This window comes from Uloborus diversus, chromosome 8 (genome assembly GCF_026930045.1).
Source record: "Uloborus diversus isolate 005 chromosome 8, Udiv.v.3.1, whole genome shotgun sequence".
Lineage (NCBI taxonomy): Eukaryota > Metazoa > Arthropoda > Arachnida > Araneae > Uloboridae > Uloborus > Uloborus diversus.
In genome coordinates, this window is record NC_072738.1 from 49012928 (window position 1) to 49035260 (window position 22333).

At 29.3% G+C, this 22333-nt stretch overlaps 1 protein-coding gene across 1 annotated transcript in view; it reads left to right on the top strand.

Moving 5' to 3' along the window:
* The window catches only part of LOC129227295 (presequence protease, mitochondrial-like), a 57863-nt gene that overhangs the window by 25621 nt on the left and 9909 nt on the right, over positions 1-22333 (top strand). Inside the window, exons 10-23 of the mRNA XM_054861833.1 lie at positions 282-410; positions 2365-2478; positions 4115-4211; positions 4935-5069; positions 7399-7537; positions 8405-8518; positions 9677-9803; positions 12069-12189; positions 14133-14209; positions 15193-15358; positions 15527-15627; positions 16434-16539; positions 18645-18757; positions 20849-20902. Of these exons, the coding sequence (XP_054717808.1) occupies positions 282-410; positions 2365-2478; positions 4115-4211; positions 4935-5069; positions 7399-7537; positions 8405-8518; positions 9677-9803; positions 12069-12189; positions 14133-14209; positions 15193-15358; positions 15527-15627; positions 16434-16539; positions 18645-18757; positions 20849-20902 (1593 nt within the window). The remainder of the gene's footprint in view (positions 1-281; positions 411-2364; positions 2479-4114; positions 4212-4934; positions 5070-7398; positions 7538-8404; positions 8519-9676; positions 9804-12068; positions 12190-14132; positions 14210-15192; positions 15359-15526; positions 15628-16433; positions 16540-18644; positions 18758-20848; positions 20903-22333) is intronic.

A 22333-nucleotide genomic window follows, 5' to 3' on the forward strand; every position in this document is an offset into this window, starting at 1 on the left:
TGGAGTGCGTTAGGACAAAAATGACATCAATCTCCCTTCTGATTGTTAATTTCAAGTTTCACAGTGACTCGAGGGATTTTCTGAAGGTTCTGCTGTTGATGTGATCCCATAAGAAGAAATCACTCAGATATAGGTCCAAACTGTGCAAGAGGCCACGCTATCTCATGCCCCATGAATTTTGCTGTATCTACTGTGTTCAAGTTCTCGCCAAACTTTATGTTGCTGTTTACAACAAATTATAAATTTTTTAATATGCTTTATTTTTATTTTTATGTTTCTAGCATTACAGATACATATGAAAATTTCACTCTTAGTATACTTGGAAATCTACTGACTGATGGACCAAATTCGCCATTTTATCAGCAACTACTAGAGTCAGGGATTGGACCTGATTACAGCCCTTGTACTGGGTAAAAAGTCTTGTAATGAATTCTTCCATGTATGTACATATACATCAGAGGCGGCAATTGGGACTGAAAAATGAGGGGGGAGGGGAAGCACAAAATTTTGTTAAGGCTGGTTTTGAGTGGTAATTGATGCAAATCTAACAGCTTAACTCACGTTTTTCTTAAGGTATTGATGAATTATGTACACAATAACTTTCCCCTAAGAAATACTTCAACATAAATTAGACTTACAATACTTACCCCAAAGTATTTTTTAAGATGTTACAAACAGTTGGTAATAATTTCACTAAACAAGTATGACTAAATAAGTGTGGCTTATTCAGTAAATTACTGCTCAATAGCCATTCCTGGTTTAAGTAAAACCATTGATTTACTAATATCTAAACAATGAATATATAAACTAAAAGTTACTGCTTGTGCTAAATAATTTTTCCTAAGCAAAAATACAAAGTCAAACAAATAGTTACGATCTGAAAATTTCGACATTTCTGTTTTTTTTTTTTTTAAATATAATTTCTAGTTTGGGCTTTTAAATCGAAAAATAAATAAATGAACTATAAAAAGTGGGGCGTTTGCCCCCCCCCCCCCCCACCCCTTGCTCCCCAGAATCGCCGTCACTGGTATGCATGTATTCCATTTTATTTTACCAGTTCATTGCTACACTGTATATTTCCTGTGTTTCCAAAGGTTCAGTTTTTTTTTTTTTTTTTAAGCTAATTTTAAGATTTAAAAAAAAAATTGCATCTAGATGTCAATATTTTGCTTACTATGAAATATAATTTTTGGGAATAAGTTTAAAATGTTATGAGCTAATTTTCTAATAGAATTTCTTTTTAGCATGCGTTTTCTGCAATTCTTTAATGGTTCTGCAGTTTGCATTCCGCATTCAAATACAAAATTTAAGCTTTGCCCAATTTTTTTTCTTGGTATAATACATCACCTGTAAATACTACAATTAAACTTAGTTATTGTGACATCATGGTGACTTCTCTTATAACGTCAAGAAATGTTTGTCCCTTCATTCATTCATAAACAGCAATTATGTCTCTCATAACGTTACAACGTGTCTTAAATATTCTAGGCCTACGTAAGATGTTATTGCACAGTTTAACTGTACTACGCACATCATTGTGGAACTAAACTCGAATTCTACTTTTCCTTTAAGTATTTAAAAGCATTTTGCCGTTATTTGAACACAATATGTTACTTTATTTTACCACATTGAGTTTCTTTTTTTTTTATTTTTATTTATTTATTCAGTCAGTCTCTTTTAGAGATGGATTAATTTATTTCATTTCGAGATGCAAAAAAAAAAAAAAATGCGCTATGTTTTTACTTTTGTTTATGTATGCATGTATTTGAATACAATATTTGTTATTTTAAAAAGTAAAGAAAATTTCAAAAAATTACGCTTGTACTTGTATGTTACCATCTTGAAATGAAAAATGAAAGGAAAGGAGAATAATTGTCCAAGAATATTATGCAAAATTATTGAAATGCGATGTAATGAATATCCAATAACTTTTTTTCAGTAAGTTACCGCTCTATAGCCAGGGCTAAGGCAGAAATACATAAGCACAAAACTGCAGTCCTCGGATGGAATGACTGAGCTGGTTGGTGTATTTCATCCAATAACTTATTTGACCTCTTTGGAAGCTTATGTTCAAATAGGGGCAAATATTCAATTTCTGCCTGCTCAAAAAAGTGGAGTTTTTAAGCTTAAATAAAGCAGAAATGAATGACTTTGGAATTAGTAAATATTTGTCCTGAAGTAAATAGAAATTTTGTCAAAAATATGAAAAAATCCCAATTTTATCTATTGTACAAAGTAAAACACATGAAAAGATTAATGCATTGTAGTTGCTAAGAAGAAAAATTAATTTAAAATGCTTTTATTGACACATTTTATGATTACTTTTCTTTCAAATGTCTAATAATCTAACTCATCTTAATATAGTTTTGACGGCTCAATAAAGCAAAGCTTCTTTTCTGTTGGTGTGAGAGAAATTGCTGAAAAAGATATCAACATGGTAAAAGAAGTTATTGATTCTACCTTTGACAATGTGGTTAAGTAAGTGAGTATTTTTTCCCCCTTTGATTATGTATTCAGTGTTTCACAATTTTACTAATCTAGCATTCCTGTGACATAACGATTGCTGAAAAAATCACACAAATAACATTTTCACTAAAGATTTTCAAAAACAAAACAATATTATGTATGTGTTCATTTTGTTTGAGCAATCGCATTGCTTATTGTTCTCATTTGATTGTTTTTGGCGTCCTATGATTTTATTTTCCCCCCACCTTCCTCTGTAGCACCGCCGTCGACCGCCCCCCCCCCCTGATTCTGCTGATCTAGCTAAGCGAAAACTGTCTCCAGGTTGCGTCTCTATCCTACACACACACATGCATTCATACCCACACACTCATGCTTGCACACAGACACACACACACACACGTGATTGCGAAAAACATAATTTGAATTCAAGATGTCAAAATTCAAATTAATTTTTTTTAACTAAGTTGTTTTAAGTTGTGTTATGAAAAAAATATGTAAATGATTCCATATTACATGTTCAACAATAAAGAAAAATCCTTTAAAAAAGAGGAAATCTTTCAAAGCTAAGAAATGTACAGTCAAACCTTGTTGTCATAACACTCTGGATCTTAAGCCGTTTTCCTCATCATAAGTCCCGAAACTCTGGTAACAACGACACTTTGTGCAGTTTAGACAGCATGGAATTTTTCTTACAGCTAAAATATTTTCAGTAAAATAGTGAAAATATATGGAAAAGATTATTTGTTGGAATTTCTAGCAAGGGATAAGAGACTTATGCTATAATAATCAATACATGCCATCTCAAGAACGATAAAGTGTACTTAAGCTCTGAAAGCAACAGATTTTAGACATGAGGGACAATAGAAAGGAATGCAAAGTAGGTGAATTTAATAATGGGTCTAGGAAAGAAACTAGATGAGAGGATGACCAGCAACCCTCAGCTGTGGTTGGTCATTACAAGTTACTGCCATGAGAGAAAAGGACAACATTGGGCTCCTTTGATTAACGAGGAACACAGAACATAAAACAATAGAAAAGAATTAGTAAGTGTTCTTCCATGGTCAAAAGGAGAGCTGTTAAAATTTTATCAGATTGTGGTCAAAAGTGATGAATTAGTTAAAAATAACTTCCTAGAAGGTAGGGTTGTTTAAATTGTTTTTAAAAAAGTACGCAAATCCTTATAGGAAAACATTTTACAGTGAAGTTTTTTTCCACTAATGATTTTAGCCTTGTGTGCCAATAATTCAAACTATGTTAATGGAATCAAATCAATAACATCAATTTTTTAATAGCCTTATTAAATGGAATTTATTATTAAATATTGCTTAATTATATATTTTGGTTAAGATGTTGCTTTGGTCATGTCCAAACACTGTAGACAGTCCCAAGGGTAACATGATAACGAGGTTCGACTGTATATTAATACATTTCTCTTTCTGAGCTTCCATTCCAATTCAATCCTTTAAATACAAAACACTTAGAATGGTACTTAATTTGAATAAATCGAAATTGAAATAAAACATAAACAAATTGCAAATGAATTTTAAGTTATAATGTATATTATGTGCAAAATTATAAACTATATGACTGTTTGTGCGTTTATACATGTTTATGTACATTTAGTTATTTATATTTTTCTATTCTTTAGAACAGGATTTCCGGAAGAAAGAATAAAAGGTGTTCTTCATAATGTAGAAATTGCTACTAAGCATAGAACTTCGAATTTTGGCCTCAATTGTGCTATGGTAAAATTTTATCTTACTACAAAGCTCTGATATTATTAAACAAATGCACATCAAAATTACATTATTAAAAATTCCCATTCAATGAAAGATTAATGTCAAATCAATCTCCTTTGTTGTATGTTACTTGTACACAGGGCAAAGTTACAGGGACATCTCAGTGAGTCACAATGGTCACAGTCACAATGTGGCAGAATGCTTGCTGTGAGACACTTGTTTCCTGTAGCTGTACTGCGGCGTGTCTTCAACAATTTCGTGACCAGTCACTTTGTAGTGTTGTAAAGAGGTCACTGAAATGTCACTTTGTGATGTTGCCAAGGGCTAATATTTTTAAGTTGCCACAGCCTGTTGATGACTTTTAAGTGACATTTCATGACTGTCACACAATAAAGACCTCTTTGATGTTGTTGCCCGATTTTTGCACAAGGATCTCATTTTAGTGAGATCCTGAGATCCTTGCGGGTCTTAATCCTATTAATCATGTGGAACTCTTAGTGACTAAAAGAAGAATAAGCACAATTTCGAAGAAAACTGCCGACGCTCGATTCAGGTATACATAGAGTTCTTAATGCTTAATGAAAAAAAAGATTTAATTTGTGTATTTATTTTATTTATTTACATTTTATTTTATTCTGAATTTATACAAGACATTCTCTTTAACTCTGTTGAATTTATTTTCAATGTATCATATAAAATTTGACGTAATTTTCTTTTACTTTTCTTTAGGGATTAAATGCACTGTGGAATCATAATGGTCATCCCATATCAGGCTTTAAGGTTAATGATCATGTAAAGTGGTTTATGAAGCAGTTGAGTGATAACCCCCATTACCTTCAAGATAAAGTTGCTCAGTATTTTAAAGTAAATCAATTTATTTTGATTTTCAGTTTTGTAAATGAAATTAAAGTAAAAGTACAGTGAAGCACCATTTATACATTTTTGAAGGGACTGTTTAAAAAGAGTGTATAAATGAAAAAAACGTATAATAGGTAAACGTTAATGTGTATTAGACTCTGCAAGGACCAATTTGAAAAACGAGTAATTTATATATGCGGTGCTCCACTGTATATCACTCTGTCAGACCATCAACATTATGTTGTATATTCAATAAAAGAAATGAAATTAAAGTTATTTGTAACTTACAATAATTTTTTATCACTTTTTCCCCTTCTTCAAAAGAAAAAACATGTCATTTGAATCATTTGACTTATTTTAAGATCTGGAGAAGGTCCCCCACCCTCCACCCCACAACCGATCACATTAGTTTGTGTTTATTTTGAACTCATAAAATTACCCTTAAACTATTAAGAGACCTTTCTAAAGTAGAATGATCCACCATAAAACATAAAATATTTTAAGGACATATGTAAAAAAAAAGTAGTCAAACTTACTTAGGTCAATCTAGACATGCTCTCAAATTCCATATAAAAGAGCATGAAAATTATGTCAAAGAACAGGATTTTAAATGTTCCTCCATCGGCCAACATTGTTGGTCCTGGGACCATACCTTCAATTTTTTCTTCTGCCAAAATTATCCATGATTTTTCTTTTACGTACAATTTAGATTTTTGGGAATCTTACTGCATCTGAAAAAAATCCACAAAATTGGTGAATGATTTGTCCCCCTACTGTTTGGAAATCTTTCCTTTAATAAAAAAATTTCAGTTTATGACGTTTTTCTTATGTACAGATGTCCTTGCTGTTTTCTGCTGACGTAACATTTCCAGTTCCGGCCGCTTTCACTATATGTCGTATTTTTTCCATCCATGTCTTATTTTTTCTGGTTTACTTGTTCGTTGTTGTACTTTGTGTTCCATTGTTCTTTTTTTGCACTGAAGAAGAAGTTTGATTTTGTGACCCCGAAACAGCTGTTTGCAGAGTTTTAAAACTCTTTTTAGATGCTTTTATTTGTAAACGTATACACGTTGTCATATTTTTACTCATTTTAAGGGCATTTGCAGTGAGTGCTATTAGTGAAGAAAAACTGATGTTTGCTTTGATGGTCAGCATTTAGATTTACTTTCTATAATAACATGTAACACTTTTCTAGTTAAAATATGTACTTTTTGAGTTTGTTTTCTCATTTGCTTATGTCTATTAATATTTAGGTATTTTTCTTTATTTATTTATTTCTTCCTTTCTTATTAAAAAAATATTATTTCAAAATGTTTTTAATCAGTGCATTAAACTAAAATATTTAAAATCATTGCAATCAAACCTTGTTAATGCAAACTCAATGGAGAGGTCAAATTTTTTCATACAGTTGGCTCTGTTTAACGACTTTCAAGGGACCACAAAAAATCGTCCTTAAGTAGAAAACGTCTTTAAATATAATGCTTTTAACACTACAGTGGACCATCTGGGACCGTGACTAGCTGTCGTTAAATAGAGAAAGTCGTTAAATAGAGTGTTGTTAAACAGAGAGCCAACTGTATTTACTGAATTTCAAGTCAAACCGATTTAAACGTTTACCCGATTTTGAGTTAGCGTTCAAAAAATTTGTTTATGTAATACAATAAGTATAGGGACAAAAGTATATTTAAGAAGAAATGCATGTACAAGCGTATATATTTGTATTTTAAGTTTGAAACTTATATTAGGTCTAATAAACCACAGCACTAAACAAAATTTATGAGAATTGAAAAATAAATTTCCTGCATCACGTTTGATGAGCAGAAACTAACAGAGCATAACTTGTCACTTGTTTGCGTTGAAGTGCAGAACTTTCAGCCTTCCGAAGTTCATAAAGATATATTTTTTTTCTATTCTTTATTTCCTTTCTTTTTATTTTATAAATTTATTCATTTGTTTGACCTAGAAAAAATGTGTTAAGCGGAATTTCGGCCAAATCATCTTCATCTTAACCATTTGTTTTTTCACTAATTTTTAGCTTTATCTGACTGAGAAAGGCATTTATTTTGTGTAAAGCGAAACTTTGTGTTGAGAGAGATAGCATTAACAAGGTTTGTCTGTAGCATGTTTTTGTCTTCAAGTGTAGATAATAAGACCAATAATGTTAGTGCTGCCAATTATTTTTCAAGTCTGTTATCATCCCTTTCTTTAAAACTTTTTTAGACTTCTTCTTTTTCTCTTTATTATTATTATTATTTTTTTTTTTGCTTCAGATGCTTGCTGTAAAATATGTTTCTTGCACTTTTATTGTGAATTATACTGAGTTTTAACTTTTCAGAGTAACAATCACAAGTTAACACTCATCATGACACCAAAAGACAATTTTGAAATAGAAATTCAAAAACAAGAAAAAGATTTATTAGAACAGAAATTGGCCACTTTATCTGATGCTGAAAAAGAGCAGATTTATAAAAATGGTAATTTAAAATGTATTGTCTCTTATTGTACCTTCAATATGTAGCTTCTAAATTTCTAATAATAATTAAACATGATGCCACCCGTAATTAATGTTAGTAAAAGCATTTTCAGTGCGTTAATAAAAAATAAAAATTTTAAAATATTATAGTTTATATTGTACAATGACAATTTCAAAATGTTAAACATACTGATTTGATTGAAATGCAAGTAAAATTTGAAAGTAATGTACCAGTAGCATGATAATTGGTATAATTTGTCTGAACTATGAAATAATTACATTATCTTTTGCTAAATGCAGTTTCATATCTTCAAATTGTCAAATATATCAAAATTTTAACTTTAAAATTTCGTAAAAATCTATTATTTGTTATCATCTGATTTGCAAACTTTTTAATATATACTTATACTTTTCAAGCTTATTTTCTGAAACAACTGGAATCACCAAATCAGTTTTCACAAATAGTTACTATTTTATAAAAATAAATAGCAATAACGTTTTGCATAAAAGTTTCTAATTGTAATTTTTTTGTTTTGGCTTAATTTATGTCCAAAGTTTAATCATTTATTTCAAAAAGTATTCATTTAATATCATGCTCCATTTTAAGCATGTTTTTAATGAATAAGTTTTTCATGTGAATCTGAAAGCTCATACTTAGATTTCTTATTAGTTTAAAATATAAATGTTCAACTGGAGAAAGAAAAGGTCTCATCTCCCAAATCTCTATCTTTATAATCTCTATTCTTATAGGGGTCTAGTATATCTCTATCTCTTTATCTTTGTAGGTTTGTTGGTCTTTTTAAACTAAATATTATTTAGTATTTCTCAGGTTCAAAGATATAGCATGTAAGCTCATGTCTATTTTTAGGGTTAGAACTTGAAGAACATCAAAAGATCTCGGATGCTTCGTGTTTGCCTACTCTCCATATTAATGACGTCAAAAGAACATCAGAGAAAACACCTCTGCAATTTATAAAAATGAGTAAGACTTTTCCGTACTTTAATCTGGATGTGTTTTGTTGTATTTAAAGGTGAAGAAGTAAAATTGAGAAAGTGACAAGCAAATGAATGAAAGTGGACTTTTTAAAGTTTTGAATGGAACACGCTCAAAGCTTGTACCATAGGTTCAAACATAGGAAGATTTTAATTGTGAAAAAAAAAATTAGTTATCTATGTTTCCCAGCATCTGCCATGGCTACTAGTACTATCTCTTGTCCCAAAACAGGGGAAAGTTTCTCCTACAACTGGTACTAGTTATCTCTCTAGTTAATTTTCAATTTTGGCACCTACATCCCTTTGCTTGCAAGTGTTTCCATTGTATTAGTCTATATCTTTCGAAATATTTTATTTTCCTCATTTGATTTTGCTAATATTCATAGTATATTGCAATAAGTTCTGATTTATTGAAAAATATTAGCAGCCTTGTTTGCATGACCAATTGCTGTTATCATTAGATGCCTGGAATGTAAGACTTGCCTTCCGTCAAATGAAATAAAATCTCTTTCTATGTGAGAACAGAATCAATTTATTTGTATTTAAATTTGGGGTAAATCATTTTATACTAAATAAGTGGAATTCTCAGGTCTCAAATAACTTTTGTTCCCAGCTACCTGTATTTTAGCATGAAACCTTAGGATTACTCTGATGCCATATAGTACTGGGGATGTGGTTTGGCTCATGCAGGGGATTGAGTCAGAGTCATTAGAGAGAAAAATTTAGTTGTGAAAAATAATTTCGTTATTATGAAGATAGTTTCGACTTTTTTTGTTTCAGGAAATAGAAAACAAGTTATTTGCAAAAATGAAAATGCATTTCTCAATAAACTTAACATTGAATGATGGATTGATTAAGTGAATCAAAGTGGAGTAAATTCAATATGAAAATTATTTTATTGATGTTAATCAATGATTATTTAGATTTAAAATTCTTATTTTCAACCTGAATTTTGATGTATACCTGTACTACCGGAACATGAATGTAGCATCTAAAAATGAATGTTTTTGTTGATTACATTAATGTTAATTTTTAAAGAAAGTTATATTTTAAATATTCTTTTGAATGCCATGAGACTAAAAAATTTAGTATTGTCATTTCAAAAATACTGTTTGATTATTGGAAGTAAACTTGATTATTTCTTTAGAGGATATAAGCGTCCAAACATGTGAACAACCAACTAATGAAGTCGTTTATTTTAATGCATTTGTGGATGCTCCTGTATCAAATGATGATATTATGCTTTTACCATTATTTTCTTCAATAATAACTCAGTAAGTTTTTATTCTGATTTTTGTATATTGAATATTTTCCATGATTGTTGTACTAGTATTGTATTTATGTATTTTCATAATTTTTATTGCTGATTTTTTTTATGATTGAGAAGATAATGCAAACATTAGTCAATTCTTTAAATAAATTTATTGTAGTATGTGTACCAATCTGCTAGATTTGTGGAATGCTTAATGTTTTTTTATAAAACTTACTTTTAATTATGAACAGAAAATTGCTCAGATGTTTCAAATCAATTCTCTTTTTAACTGCACATCCCAAAGAGTTTAAGAAAAGCAGAAATAATCATGGAAAAGTATGCTTTTGAACCAAAATGTAACAGCTCATTGAAAAGAGGTTGTTATAAGTGTCATTAAATGTGTAACAAAAAGTGAAGTATTTTTGCACTTAAATTTTATTTTTGGTTATACTGTAAAATCCCGATTATCGGCGGTCGGATTATCCCCAGCTCCTTTCACATGTTTTTTTTTTTTTTTTTTTGAAACTTGTGATTGTGTGTTGTTGTTCGCTTTTAGATTTTACATATATTTTTTATATTCAATGTTAGTAAATGCAATGTAGCAATGGTTTTTTAGTTATAATTTGAATGAGTGTGTGAGTGTCATTAATATTTTTTATCTATTGCATACACTAAGTATATATTTTACCTATTATTTGAATTATCCGCAGTTTCACTTATCAGCCTTTAGCGTGCCACCCTAATCCGCGGATAATCGGGAGTTTACTGTAATTATCTTATGTATTACTGTCCCACATGGGTAAGAGTTTCTTTAAGAAAGATTTAAGTAAAATGAGACTACAGCTGATGTTCTTATAAGAGCAGAACTACATGACCTTAACAAGAAACATAATGCAGGCATGTAAAAATAGTTAAATGCTGCTGTTATCCTTGGGGAGCAAAAAATAAGGAACTGAAATTATGTTGAACTTGAAAAATTGAGAATGCATAAACATTTTTTCTTAATATATATATTGCCTCAAAAATTATCTAGCTAATATTGACATGGCAACTAATAAAAAAGAAACAACCAATTGTTTGCTGCATATTTTGCCAAATCAGTTATTGTCAAAATTCATTTTATTATTGAAATTAATGTTACAGTCCATTTATCCATGGTTGGATTAATAGTTTTGGGCTGACTACACATTCTAAAATTGAAAAATTATTTTTAAAAAAATTTAAATGATTTTTATCAATGATTTCAGAAAATTTTGTATGAGCCCACTTGCCCCCCTGCCACTATCCCTGCTGTACATACTCATCAAACCTTCTACTGACATCGTGCATTGCCTATTGCAGTATTGCTGCAGGAATTCATTGACTTTCTTCCTGAATTTGACACACAATTGAGCTGTTGTAAAACAATTGAGCTGTCTACTATAAATAAAAAAATGTAGTCAAAACAAAATAAATAGAATAATTTCATTTATATTATTTTATATTTTGTTTCGTTGTTGTTGCTCAGACAAACTTTATTGCTATAGAAATGCTTAGATTGTTTTTCTGATAGAATACCGTTTGTTCTTAGTCAAGAAATTTGATGATGTTTTTTCTTGTTGTTCATAATAGTTTTAATTTGAGATATGTAAAATAATTAAGTTGTATCATTTATACCAACTTTAATTTTGGATCAGTGGGCCGTTGTATGTTTTGGTTTCCAGTTTTTGTTTGTATGTTCTATTGAGCTGAAATTTAAGAGATTATAAAATTTGCTCCTTACACTTGGTTTCAACATAACATGGTACACATGCCTTAATCCACATTATTTCTAAGTCTTGTTTAACACAGTTTCGATTCAACACGATACATATTGACATGATTTTTATGATGTAGATGATTAATTAGCTTAAAAAATAAGTAAAAGAGTTATTTATATAAAGTCTTGTAACCCATGGTTTCAATACTGCATGGAAAAAATTACCGTGTTGGGGACGCCCACCCCTGTATATCATTTACAATGCAGGAAATTAAGTAAATTATTATTTCAGAATTATGTTCATTGTTCAATTTTTAAAAAACCTGTCATGACTAATCATTGTGTTTCTGTACTACATAGTTTTCTCATCTTTATAAAAGTGATATTTCTTTATATTTAAATTTTATGCATCCCATTATTTGAGGAGCTTTTGATTTTGATATTAGCTCCAATGTATGTCAGTTGAAGTTTTCATCATGCACATAAATACCTAGTTTTTCATAAAATTTCTGTCCCTCCAAATGAGTTAAATCATTTTTACTTTAACAGAATGGGAGCCGGGAAAAGAAATTACAAAGAACTGGATCAAGAAATTACACTGAAAACTGGTTCATTTGGTGTGTCTGTGCATATATCTGAAGATCCTGAAGATAGTTTTCAATTTGATAAAGTATGTTTTCTCTTTCTTAGGTAAAAATGAGTGATTTTTTGAGACTGTCACTGACAACTGATACTTTTGTGTTCCATACATTTGGCATAATAACCTGGTATGGATTATTCATCATCAGAGAAACAATTTCAAAAAAATGATTGTTTAAATCTGGCTTTGAAAAGTTTGACATGGGCTATTGTATACATTTGTTCAAGCATTTGTTTATAGTGCACATGAATTCTCTGTCATTTATTGTATCTTGATCTTTAAAAAAAAAATTTTTTTTTTTCATGCACTCTGTATATAGTACTATGAAAAAATCTGTGGGCTGTAAGCTTTCAAGTTTTTCTGCAAGTTCTCACATTAGTTTTATGGCATCCATTTGCAAAATTTTAAAGAATAATTGTTTTGGGGATGGGAGAAAAAAAAATTCATGCTTTGTCACCTCAGATCAATAGCAGGATACTTTAATTGTTCTGTTGCTCTGAGTTGGCAAGATGATGAATTGACACATTAAAAAAAAGACAAAAAAAAAAAAAAAATTATGCTTACAGTATAACAGAATTGTAATGTTGAGTTAAAATTGAAAAATTATTCCATTTTTGTATGCATTATTGGTTATGTCTAAATAACTTTTTTTTAAGTTTATTTAGAATAACTGAAGTAAAGAAGCATTTTAAATATAGGGAGGGAACATATCCCATTCATTATCATGATGTGGTCCATCCAACTAAAACAATGCATTTAAGAGATGATTAATTATATTTGTGATAGCATTAAAACATGTTCCAAATGAAAGTAAATAAGTAAATAAATAAATTATGCATAAAATTCAAAATAAAATTAAGTAGCGACTGCTACTTTATAAAAAGCTGTTTTATTTAAAAAAATGAATAGTTACTTTTCAAATACAGGTTTTGCTCGCGGATTGCTTGCTGAAGAAAAAACAAATGTTTACTTGAATGATGATTAAGTCTATCTAGTGTTCGGTTAAAAAAAAAAAAAAAAAAAAAAAAAACCTTGTGTGTTTATAGAAACTATTAATGGTCCATTTTGTCCCATTTTTAATTCTTATCTGTTCTGTATAACCACCTGCTCAAAAAGTTCTTACATTTGTAAAACTCTTGTCTTGAAACCTCAGCAACTTACTGCATCACTACCTTTTATAGCTTCAAGTTTTTTTGACCACTGTTCTCTGAAACTTAAAAATGTCCAGATTTTTTTTTTATTTTTTTTTTTACTTCCTACCGAAAATATTTTTCATGGACTATTATTATGGTCAGTTATACATTTTTCTCATATTTTTAATGCTGCTTCTTTACACTTAGTCTGATAATTATTAGTATTTTAGTTATTAGATCTACAGTTTAGATTATTGATTATTTGAGCATTTGATAGACCATTGATAAATTATGCTGAGAAATCTATCAAATATCATTGACTCATGATATTTTTTTCCTCACTTTTCTGGCTTATTTCAAGCTGCAATAAATTATGTAAGCATTAATTTTTTGTTCTTATTTATTTATTTATTTATTTTGCAAAATGATTTTACTAAGAATTTTATTCTGGGATTTCTCAATTTTCATTCTGGTTGATTGAGAATGTTTACATATTCAACAAAACTACATAAGTTAAGGGGAGTTATAGTGTGTGTGTAGTACAGTAGATGCTTTAAGAATCGAATTCTTTTGGAACAACTGAACCCTATTTTGATTATTTATTTCTAACATTTAGATTTTCTGTTATAGGAAAGCAAAAAGTGAAAAAAAATTTAACTATGAAACTATTGTTCTTACTTTATAAGAAAAGAAACATTCATTTATATTTTTATCCAAGAAAGTTACTAAGTATCTTTAAAAAATTTTGCTATTGACTGCATTTTAAGTTATAAAACTTAAAGTTTGTTCTATATTCTTAATAAAAAAAATATAAAGAATTAAAAATCTTACTTTTTTCAGGGTTTGATGTTTTCATCCTATTGTCTTGAAAGGAATGTTACTGATATGTTCTCATTGTGGGAAGACATTTTTACACAGTAAGTTTTCCCTCATGTTCAATTTTTGCTAAAATGTTAAAACTAGCTGAACTCATATTGAACATTTGCACATAAGTGTTTCTCTTTAGAATAGTAATGCAAAACAATATAAAATGTTTACACTGTGTAAGAGGTTTCCGTCAGAATTGTAAAATGAACCTAACTTACCTGACTTTATTTTAAAAAGTTTTATTTTGAGTTCATTTCCTTTTTCCAATACTTAGGAAAAAAAAATTACAGCTCAGTAATAATGCCATAACTACATTTGAAAAAAATTCAGTTGCTGAAAAAATTGACTTTTTTTTTTTTTTTTGCTGCAAAAGTAAAATCTAACCTTTTATGTTTTGCTGATGTGAAGAAGAAAGAAAGAAACAGAGAAGCTCAAAAAAATAGTGAAAATTATTTGTTTTAAGAACCATGAAACCAGCTTTCCCACATTTAAAAATGATACTTGGTACATCTTCAAGAATTTAAAGAAACATTTTCAAAAAAAAAAAAAAAAAAAAAAAAAAAAAAAAAAAAAAAACTAAAATGTCCCTCCAAAAGCAAAGAACACCTGTAAACCTAACTTTTTTTTTATTTTTATGCATTTAATTAAAAACTTTCTGATTGACTTAGAAAGTTTGAATAAAATTCATCTGACATTTTAAAAAACTAGACATTTTTATTGGTAGGAAATTAAAAGCCTGTAAGAAAATTTGGCCCTTAGAATCAGAACTTAGTGTAAGAATTATTCTAAAAATTAGAATAAAAAAGAACAACATTCTCTTGTTATTTATTTATTTATTTTGTGAGTGTGCAAATCTAAGTTCAGTACAATTTGAATAATGAGTTTAGTTAGCACCAAACCTCTTAATTTTAGTACCAAAATAGGATAGGTCAGTTTTCAATGTCAAAGTATATATAAGGATTGTTTTTGTAGAAAAAAACTGCTTATACAAATTACAATTTTGTGTATAATGTTTATTTTTGTTCAAACCTAGGTTACATTTAGAAGACCATGATCGACTTTCCCAGTTGATACGTCTGTCTGCTACAGATCTTGCTCAAAGTATTGCTCATAGAGGGCATATGTATGCAATGCGCAAAGCTAGTAGCATTATCAGCTTGCCTGCAGCAATAAGAGAAAAAACATCTGGCTTGACACAAGTAAGACCTTATTTTTAACTAGATTTTTCTTTGCATTGCACTCGGTTATAAATACATCAATATTGTTCTTTGTTCAATATGTGTAACATTAATAAGCTGAAACTATTTGCTGATGCTACTTGATGCTGCTTTAGATATTTCTGAGATAACATTTTTTTTTCTTTTCAGATATCTTACATGAAGAAATTAGCTGAAATGGAGGACCATGGTGAAATTATGAACAAATTAAGAAATCTTTCAAAAGTTTTACTGCAGAAACAATCTTTGAAGTAGGTATTTTCAGTATTATTTGCTAATCTTTAAGTGATTTAAAATTTTATGGATACTTTTTTTTTTTTTCAAAGATGGGGTTAAAATATATTTGCAATGTATGTAATTAAATAATTAAAGTTTTTAACTTTTTAAACTTATGTGAAACTTTATTTTCCCCCTTAAATCCTATGCCCTTTTACCTTTTCCGAAATGAAATTCTGATGTTCTAACTGCAATTTGATTTATTAGATTTCCCAGTTGATATTTCTTTAATTTTTGGCAGTAATTTCAAATAGTTTCATTGGTTATGTGTGTATATAACACAGGTTTAAAATGTCCAGATATTAGAGATTCAAATATATTTGACTTCAATATAAAATGCTTGAAATTTAAATATCTTAATTATTCTAATTTATATGGCTTGAAAAATATATTTTTTTTTAATTATAATTTTTTTTATTTATTATTATTTTTTTAATAATAAATGAATGATTTTTTTTCCCATAAAATTTCCAAAAGTTTCAGTATTTTTTTCATTAGTTTGCTAAATAATTAAGTTTTTTTTTTTTAAACTATTTTAGAATGACGATCAACTTTGGATCATAATTGTATTGCAATGTTTTACTTGTATTAAGTATAGCTGGAAGAATATTCATTCATTCCAAACTGAGATCTTTATCTCTATTACTTTTTTTCTTCTACTCTCATTCTACCTTTCAACTTAAAAGCTTGTGATTGCCCTCTAACTCAAGCAGTAGAGATTATTTGTATTAGTGTTATTTGATTTCTAATGTCATGCTTTTTTAAATTATTTTTTAAACAGATGTTCTATTAATTCAACATCAAATGGCATGTCTAAAGCTCTAAAGGGGCTTGAATCATTTTTAGATACCCTTCCTAAAAGCGTTATACCAAGTGGTACTGAAGAAGTAAGTGATTTGTGGTTTTTGTTTTTCTTTTTATTTTGCTAGTAATTGCAAATACTATTAGCCATGATAATTTTTTGTCAAGCAAATTCTAGTGACAGTGCCAAAGAAATTATAAAGGAGAGAGCACTCTTTCATTGCACTTTATTTGTTTTCAGAACAAAAGGCTCACAAAAAATACCTCTTAAATTAACAAAAAGAAAAAAGGAGCTATTTTGGAAGATTAATGTAACTTGCTCTATTCTTATGTGTTAAAAATTTAAATTTAAATCATTACTGTAGTAAATATTTAGTTGATGCTTTTATTTTTGACACATACAGAACACTGATTTTTATGGATTCTTGCTTGTGAACGGAAGATTTGTTACAAGATGCGTTTTATCACAATGGTGATATTTTTTTCACTAGCAATTTTACATTTCTAAGTGTATGATGTATCAACAAGGATGTTGATCATGATGTTAAAAAAAATCGCAAAAGTATCTTGTAGTATGAATGACTGACTGCAATATGTTTCATTCAGGCAGTAGTGAGTTTGAATCATTAAAAGAACATATCATCTTGGCATAAAAAAGTTTGCAAAGTGGTAAAAAGAGTGAAAAAAAGAGTTAAGACAGAGTTTTGAATGAAATAAAAGTTTGCAAAGCAAATGAAGTATTTTTTTGCACAACACAACTGCACGAATGAAAAAAAAAGAGATATTGTTTGGAAATTGATGATTTTTCAAAGCATTTGTAAAATCCTATAACATTTACTAAGTAATCAATGCAATTAAATTTTAAGTTTGCTGCAACTTAACTCAAATTGTTATAACAACTACAGTCTGATCCCAAAAAACGTGTAATCTAGCAAGCAGCCTAATTAGGACAATTCCATCTGAAGGAATCTAACTGGGCAGAAGGGAAAATGGCAATGGGATTTTGATTCAGGTGTTTTATAATGTTCCTTGGGCCTTATTAATTTATTACATTCTATGTTGTTGAAAATGAGGGGGAGAAAAAATAATTCTATGGAAACAACAAAAAAGAAAATTAAATGTTTTCATTTTGCCCAGAAATATAAAAGCAAAATGGCAAGCTCAAAATTATGTTGTGGAAAAATAAATTAATTTTTGTGTTGAGAATATAGATCAAATTTAGTTTAGATTAAAAAAAAATATTACTGTGCACAATTGTCATTTTTAGAAAACTGTGTCTAAATAATTAAGAGGCAAAAGCGCACATCTTTAATAAACAATGTACCACCACTGAGCACAGAAAAATGCATCCATTTTCACCTTTAAACCAGATGTTTGCCTTTCCATATCATTGGTGGTCAGACTGTATTTCTGATTTTTAGAATAACTTTTTGGTTGATGAAGTAGTTTTTTTACAGTAAAAATATACTGTATTAATATTAAATAATGGATGTCAACTTCCGTTAACATGGATTTTTTTTAAAAAATCTGGAAAACTTGAAAAGATTGGGCAATTTCATTCTTGAATTTTTGTGACAACCATAAGTAATGAAAGGTTTATTAATATTAATAAACTGGAATCATATTTCTTTCAGAATATTGCATTGAGAAAAAAAGTCATAAAATTAATGCAAGTATACCCTGAAAAGTCAGAGCAAAATGGAAGAAAATTGTTAAATTAAAAAGATTTTTTTAAAAACATATTTGAGCATGCATATATTTTTCTTTTGGAGGGAGGAGTTGTCATTTAACATTTTATGAAATTAGCTCTCTAAGAGATGAATTGCATTGAAAGTTCCAACGGGGAAGATGTGTTTCAATATAAATTTATTGATTTAATCATTTTTTTTAAAACTTTATATGGTGCCCATTACATCAGTATTTTACTGCAGGGGTGCCCACCTGGGGGGGGGGGGATGTCATGGCACAGACTGCATCATTGAAATTTTTAGGGAGGTTGTTGAGGGGTATTTTTCTCATTTGGAGGGGGGTTTTCTGCAATAGAGAGGGGGGCACCACTGCTTATTGTACATGTATTAAATTTTTTATTTGTAATCCTTATTGATTATAACTGATAACTTTTTGGTGGTAAGAATCATTAATGGACATCCTCAAACAATTTATTATTTTCATTTTTTTTTCCCCAACTTAGGTCGCATTTCAAGCATGTGACTCACCAAAATGTCACTTCGTTCTTCCACTCTCAGTTAATTATATTGGACAGAGTGTTTCAACTATTCCATATAACAGCACAGAATATGCCAAGTAAGAATTTAATGAACTCATTTTCTTTGAAAATGTTTTTAATCTAAATCAACAAATGTGTCTGAAAACTAAAGGGTAACAAAAACTCTTGCAAAATAAACATTAATGGTGGCCATGTGGGCCTCTGCTTTATCCTTCCGCCCTTAAAAAAAGTTTTAAGTAAAATTTAAAATGTATCCCTTCTTTAGGAAAATTTTCGTGAATTAGGACCAAGAAGCTTTTCAGTTTGTGTGTGTATGTTGCTTTTCTTACTCTTGACAATTAATAAATGATCCTCATTTAGACACTTAAGGTGTTCGGAAAAGTGAGTTCTTGTCAATTTGGTGGTTTAGTGATAGATTCAGATTTATTACGACTCTAAGAAAACTTAACATTTTTATTGAAGGCTATGTATATATTTACATATTGGTGATGAAAACCGAACCATTTATTCTAAACAGCAAATTACTCGCTTCCACTGAGCTTGTGCTCGTGTTCCGAATTCTATTCCATCTTTAAAACTCTCTCAGTGTTGCCACTAAATTTTTCCATAATCTACTTACTTAATTCAATAAGCGCTTGCAGCGCTCTCTATTAGAACAATAGGTGGGAAGGAGCATAGAGCTTAGGTTTCTCTACATAAGGATGTAAATTGTAATGATTTTTTGAATGCTTGGCAGAAGAAAACTTAGTTTTTCAATCTTCTGTCATGTGTAAAATAAATCAAACTAAAAAACTATTATTTTGACTAAGCATTTCATACTGTAATATATAATAAATCTTTGAGACCTCAAATGTCATTAATCAAAACAAAGAGAAGAAAAAGCCTTAAAAAAATCACACTAATGTTGAAAAGAATTGTTTTCATTTTTTTCTACATATCGTTATCTCAAAGCGAGGACGGACATTATTTATTTGTAGGACATCTTTCTGTTATTCCTGAAATTAGATGTCTTATTATTGCTCTGAGGCGACAATATGTGTATCACTTTTTCTGTTTAACCAATCAGCGTTAAAACTTAAAATTTTCCTATTTTGAAAGTTGTTTATTTGTTGTACCAATTAATGATCTTTCACATTTTCTTTTATCACTTGCTGTAAAGTGTTGCAATGTTTGATGATTTTTTTTAATTATAAAATTTGATGTTGGTTGACGCTGCATTGATTTGCAATCATGTCATTAATGTAAAGCCTTTCAGTTGAATGGGGTAAGAATAATAGACTACTTGCAAAAGATCTTCATTACAAAAAAAAAAATTCTTTGCAAGGTTATTAGTGCTTATTAGCATAAAAATAGTTTTTATAAAGGGGTGTTACTTTTCATTCTTTTCTCACATTCATGTAGTCGACTTCATTCTGATTACATTTATTTATGTTTAATTATTCATTTATTTTTATTTATTTTATTTTATTTATTCACTAGTGGCACCTGCACAACTTTGCCCATAGTAGAAAATTAAGAGATCTTTTGCTTCGCCTGTATATTTACAAATAATGGTTGATAAATTTCTCGCCAATTGGCTTGTCCATGTTAAGGTTCCACGTTATGACAACTTGGTAATTTACTCGTCCATCTTATGATAATTTTGCTGGGGAAAATGTTCTTAAAATTGGAATAGAAAAAGAACAAAATCAGATTTTCGAAAAATTGCTTCGAGGTGCACACCTCCATGCTGCAAACTAATTTTGTGCCAAATCTCATGAAAATTGGCCGAACAGTCTAGGCGCGTCACAGAGATCCGGACAGAAATACAGACAGAAAGACTTTCAGCTTTATTATTAGTAAAGATTTTATGGTTTTTATTTATTTTGTGTGTGTATTTGAAACTGAAAATTTACATTGTCAGAAATACTATGAAAATTTAAAACACAGTTCTTGAACTGTACTGCATTAAATGTGCAGAAAAATCGCCTTATTTCCCTAGTTGAAATTTTAAAATCTGCATATGCTTACTGTTTTGAAATTTAATTCTATTATTGATTGTGCTCTGTTTTTTCTTTGATAATCTTACAGAATAGTTATCTTGGAGAGATGAAAAGACAATAATTCCTTTAAAATTAATTAAAGCTCTTTAGTTGCTTGATAGTTACAGAATTTCCTCTTTATTTTAGTTTGAAAGTAGCTGCTAAAATGGTATCAGCAAAGTTTCTTCACCGTGAAATAAGGTATATTGCTTTTCTAAAATTTTATTTGTACATTCTTAAATTATTATTTTAAATTTTAGGTTATGAAATATTAGTTGAACAGATAATTAAGTATGTAGCAGATCTTTGTTTGAGCTGACTGATAGATTCATAGTTGTTAAGAATGTAGGTAAATGGCTGCTAGCTCATGCAGAATCTTTATGGATGAAATAAATATTCTCTTCTAGTATAAATAAAGCTCTGTTAAAATATAGCAAACAAAAAACTTCCATATTGCTACCGTAAATGCATTTATCTCATCATATGTTGTTTTTCAAATATAATTAATCCTTAGAAGTGTTATGGCTCTCAGTGAATTTTAAAAAATCTTCTGAAAAATAAACAGAGATAAAGAATGATATTAAAAAAATTTTAGTCATAGGATTTTTTTTCTTTTAAATTGAAATGTTCTCTTTTTTTAGATGACCCAATTTGCTACAGTTTGCTCTCTATTTTAACAACTTTCAAGGGACCACAAAAAATAGTTCTTAAGTAGAATGTTTCCTTAAATAAAATAGTTTTAAAACTACAGTTTAGTATCTGGGACCATGAAAAGTTGTCTTTAAATAGAGAAAGTCTTTAAAGCTAACTAGAAGCTTAGGGAGAGCTGACTAGTTAGCATTTCTGTAAGTTTTTTCAGTTGAGATAAAGAATTCTCACTTGTATGAGAATTGCATGTCATGTCCATATTGCAGCCATAGAAACAAGTTCGAGTCTGCCAAATTTCATGCACCCTCCTAATTTTTAAGCTCTAGCTGATTTGAGTCTTTAAACTTTTTAAAACTAGAATGTAACAATGTATAGTTCTTAAAGTAAATAGATATGATTCTTTTTCTTTCCCTTTTTTTTCTTTTAGCTTGTTGCTTAAATTAATAAATAATTTTACATTTACCTCAAATTGAAAAAGGAGTGGAAAAGTTTAAACAAAAAATGTGTTAGTATTAATTTTTTTGTTAGCTCATTGCATAAATTGCTGACTCCATTGGTTCTTTCAGTGTTTTTTTTTTTTCTTACTGTGCTCTATTTCAATATTTCTACTGAAAACATGCTGCATTTGTATCATATTTTATGCTCAGAAAATGGGCTGAAAATCAGCCTCGTAGATTGCTTTTTGGAATTGACAATTTTTCACGATGAACTGTGAAATAAACTCTTGAGAAATCCAGAATTTCAAGGACCAGTGTTAACATTGTGAATCTAAGAACAAAATGCTTCTGAAACAGAAATGAATCATCATGGTCTTAAAAGAAAATAGTTGAATTAAGAAAAGAGTGTTTCAAAAGAAAATTGTTGAATGTCATTTGCAGATGCATTTACCTCTTTATAATAATAGTGATTGACCCCCCCCCCCCCCTCAGTAAATTTTGAATGGTTGAGAACAGCTGGCAATTCTCAACTCTCTTTAGCATTTTC